At 37.5% G+C, this 3,807-nt stretch overlaps 1 protein-coding gene across 2 annotated transcripts in view; it reads left to right on the top strand.

Moving 5' to 3' along the window:
* Window positions 1-2,789, top strand: part of LOC107082623 (TSC22 domain family protein 2-like) — a 60,601-nt gene extending 57,812 nt beyond the window's left edge. For both annotated transcript variants that reach the window (XM_015371399.1, XM_015371400.1), the window contains 2 exons: window positions 490-541; window positions 2,217-2,789. In XM_015371399.1, coding sequence (XP_015226885.1) covers window positions 490-541; window positions 2,217-2,525 — 361 coding nt within the window. In that variant the 3' untranslated portion in view covers window positions 2,526-2,789. The remainder of the gene's footprint in view (window positions 1-489; window positions 542-2,216) is intronic.
* Window positions 2,790-3,807: the final 1,018 nt, after the last annotated feature.

Genomic DNA, 3,807 nt, shown 5'->3' with positions numbered 1-3,807 from the left:
TTTTTTAGTTTTATTAAACTTAATTTTTCTGGTTTAGTTTTTTTCTTTTCAATGAAACGTATTACCCCAATTTAGCTCAATAGATTTATACTTAAATAGAAAAACAATTGTAAAAAAATGTATCTTTAGGTTTCAGGCTGCTGCTTTTGCTTCATTTTATTTATGTGTATCAGATTAAAGATGATCCTGATAAACGTTTTTTTAGATTTAAAACATTTCAAACCTTTAAAGAATCTGCAGGTAAAGGTAACGGCTGGAAGATCTGTTCCTGCTTTTCATGTTGAAATGTTTTTCCCTTTTTACCTGGAGTTTTTTTATTTTATTTTATTAAAGTATATTGAAGCGGTTGATTGTTTCTACTGTTGCTTAATTCTGTTCCTCTTATTTTTTTCTGTTATTTTGTTTTTATTACATTTTTAGAGTAAATATAGAGCAGTTAAAGGAGAAACTCATGCTGGGAAACTAACCGGATTCGTCTCTTTCTTTCAGTGCCTCTGGAGCCAACATCGTTGCCATCGATAATAAAATTGAACAAGCAATGGTGAGTCATCGGTTCAACTAATAAGCTAATTGGTCGATCTAAGAATGTTGTTGTTTATTAATAAAAACAGATATTTGCTTCTCAGTTACTTCAATTGATTTCAATTAAATCATATTTAATTTATTGCATAGAGTAAAATCTTATTTAGATTTATTTGATATATAAAATAAAATATTTTAAGCCTTTATGTTTGTTAGTTTTGATCAAGAACTTGCAGCTAATAAAACTTCAGAAGGTTAAAGTTTTACATCAGACCAAATTAAGCAAAGATTGTTTCTGCTGAGGGGTTTAGGAACCCCGCTTTGCTTTAACCCTTTATAGGGCAATCAGTGAAATAATCCCAAATAATCAAGCCAATTGTTTTATTGGAATCCAGGACTTTATTACCTTTATACTATTAAACAAATATGGATATTTTGATCGCAACAATGAAAGTCAATGTAATGAGAAACGCCAACTTGTCCGAATATATTAAGAAAAATAACAAAAGTGCTTCTATAAGAAATGTGAGTGAAAAAAAACACTTTTTTTTTTTTTTTGGTCTAAAATAACCATCTAGACATTGATGCTGATACAGGCACTTACATTTTTTTTATTTATAAACCTTAATATACTTTTTAACTTTTCAATCAGCTTTTTACCTTTTTTTCATGACTTCACTTTTTTTTACACTTAATTTCCAGGAGGTAATTTATCATTGAATGCTAAAATAAGATGTTCAGCCATGTAGCAAATCTTTGCTACATGGCTGGATATAGATCTTGTGCTTCTAGATCTGTGCAAGTGATCAAAAATAGTACCTTTCCCTATAAAGGGTTAATAGAATCCTTCAGCTTGTTTCCTCCTCTAAACTCTGTGTTTGGGCATGTTTGTTTTCCAGTTTTTCCTTCCAACCAACTTTCCCTTTTCCTTTAGAGGCCTCCCCTCTCTGTGAGGCGTAGATGATTCTCTTTCTTTCTTTTAATATATTCAAAACTAAATTATTGGGACTTGTTTTACCTTCCAAGCCATAAGTTAAACCGAATATTTTATTGAAATGAAAAAGATACACATGTATGAGGATAGAAGAGGAGACGCTTTCCAGGGTATTTTTATTGGTGGAAAAATAAATTAACAAATCTACAAACTTATATTAAATTAAATTTATATCAAAGTGGTGTTTAAAAAAGAAAAAAAAAATTCAATTTTTTTAAGTCTAAGATTATCTAAATAGTTCCAACAGTTCCTGTGATTGAGGGGTCCCACAAAGATGGTCCCTGGATGCTTTTTGGACACCCCTGACCCTGCTTTATCCAATATTAACAACCCTTTTTTTTTATTTTGTTAAACTGACCTTTTTCCCACCAAGCTTTAGATTAGATTAGATTAGATTAGATTAGCTTTATTGATCTCACAGCGGAGAAATTCACTGGTCACATATTGGCATAATAATTAAAGAAAAAGGTGCATTAAGAATAGACTATATATACAGTATATCAAGATAAATAAGGATTACATGTATCACACAATGAAAAACAAAATAAAAATAAGAAATAAAAAAATATAAGGGAGTAGCACAGAGATTTGAGGTGACATATGTCACATCATTTAAAATCAATCAATGAGTCTTTGATGTGAACTGAGATGCTTCAGTAGATGATAATCTGACCCGGCGGCTCCTCTCCGTGTTCTCCAGGACCTGGTGAAAAGCCATCTGATGTATGCCGTGCGGGAGGAGGTGGAGGTCCTGAAGGAGCAGATCAAGGAGCTGTTTGAGAGGAACTCTGTGCTGGAGCGGGAAAACGCCGTGCTGAAGTCTCTGGCCAACAGCGAGCAGCTGTCTCAGTTGTCGGCTCAGACGGGCGCCGCCGCCGCTGCTGCGACTGCGACTGCCGCCACCCCTGGGTCCGCCTCCAGCTTGCCGCAGATCCATCCCATACCCCAGCAGCTCCAGACTCAGATCGACGCTAGTCAGCAACCGCAGCCCAACGTCACCTCGGCTTGAAGAGGGTCTGCCCTGCTTTCACAGGGCAGAGATAAAGAGCATCTTCTTGTACAACTTAACATAATTAGCATATGTGAAATTAAACTGTCCTTTAGCCACCAGCTTGACCACAGAGTACAGTGCTTGTGTGTGTGTGTGTGTGTGTGAGTGTGTGTTAGCAAGCGAGACTGAACCGGTTGGGGAATGTATGCGTGCGTCTGTACTGTGGGCCTTTTCCAGTGTTAATGCAATCATCGAATGAGACAGAGGGGCTTACAGGAAGTGAATGGAGGAGGGGGGGGTCAGGCAGGCTGTGGGGGGGTCGTTCCAAAGCAGAACCACCAGAACTCCCAACCTGACCGGAAACTTCTGGAATTTGAGGGAATGGAGGAGGTTCACAGCATAGAGACGGACAGGAAGTAGAAAAAAAGTGATTATTTTTTTAAATGAGACGAAGTCTGGGGGGGTAGACGGGTCATTTTTGCCTGGCTGCTTCATTTATTTGGGGGGGGGGACTGGGAGAGTCTTTATTTAGTTTTTTTTGTTTGTTTTTTTTTCTCCGAGCGCCACACTGCTGCCGTTCACCTTCCCGCATCAAGTCCGACTCTCGCCTCAGTCCCTCTGATGTTCTACTGTCATGAGTGTTTTATTTATTACAGGGCTGCTATTTCCACAAATGAACAATTTCACACCAATCTGTTAAAAACACCGAACCCCGTTTGGCTCATTTCTTCTTTTCTTTTCTTTTTTTTTTAACAGTGTTTTAACAGCTGCCCTCTGTGAAGACGAGAAATCAAATTCTGACACGTTTAACACTAAGATATTCCGCTGCGATTGCCGATTTCTAGCTTGAGCTCCATAGAATGTACATTTTCTGTATAGTATATTTTCTGTATAGTATAAAGTATTATTGGACGGGCGACGGCACCCGTCTGCATCCCATGTTAATGGAGGCCGGCAAAGGTTGAAGAAAAAAAAACATATTTGATCCTAAAGTGAATTTAAGAGTATTACCGCCTCCTCCCCCCAACTCTGGATTACCTGTAGGGGGTGGGGCAACAGAGGGAGAAAAAGCTGTGAAATCATCCATCATACTTCAACGTACGTCAACCAAAGATTAAAAGCTGTGTGAATCCATTCTTTTCCTCTTTAAGTTTTGTTACTTCCTCCTTCACAGAAATAGTTTTGTTGCTGTTCAGCATGTTCTGCATGATCTGTAACCTTCAAACCACTTTCTTACCTCATTTTTATTCAGCACTCTTTATTGTAAGATAGTCTGAACAGTGTAAATGGAGGGGGGAGG

The sequence above is a fragment of the Cyprinodon variegatus genome, unplaced genomic scaffold, assembly GCF_000732505.1.
Source record: "Cyprinodon variegatus isolate N-32 unplaced genomic scaffold, C_variegatus-1.0 Scaffold57, whole genome shotgun sequence".
Classification (NCBI taxonomy): Eukaryota; Metazoa; Chordata; class Actinopteri; order Cyprinodontiformes; family Cyprinodontidae; genus Cyprinodon; species Cyprinodon variegatus.
Note: the sequence above shows the minus strand (reverse complement) of the source record. Positions and strands in the feature narration are given on the sequence as shown.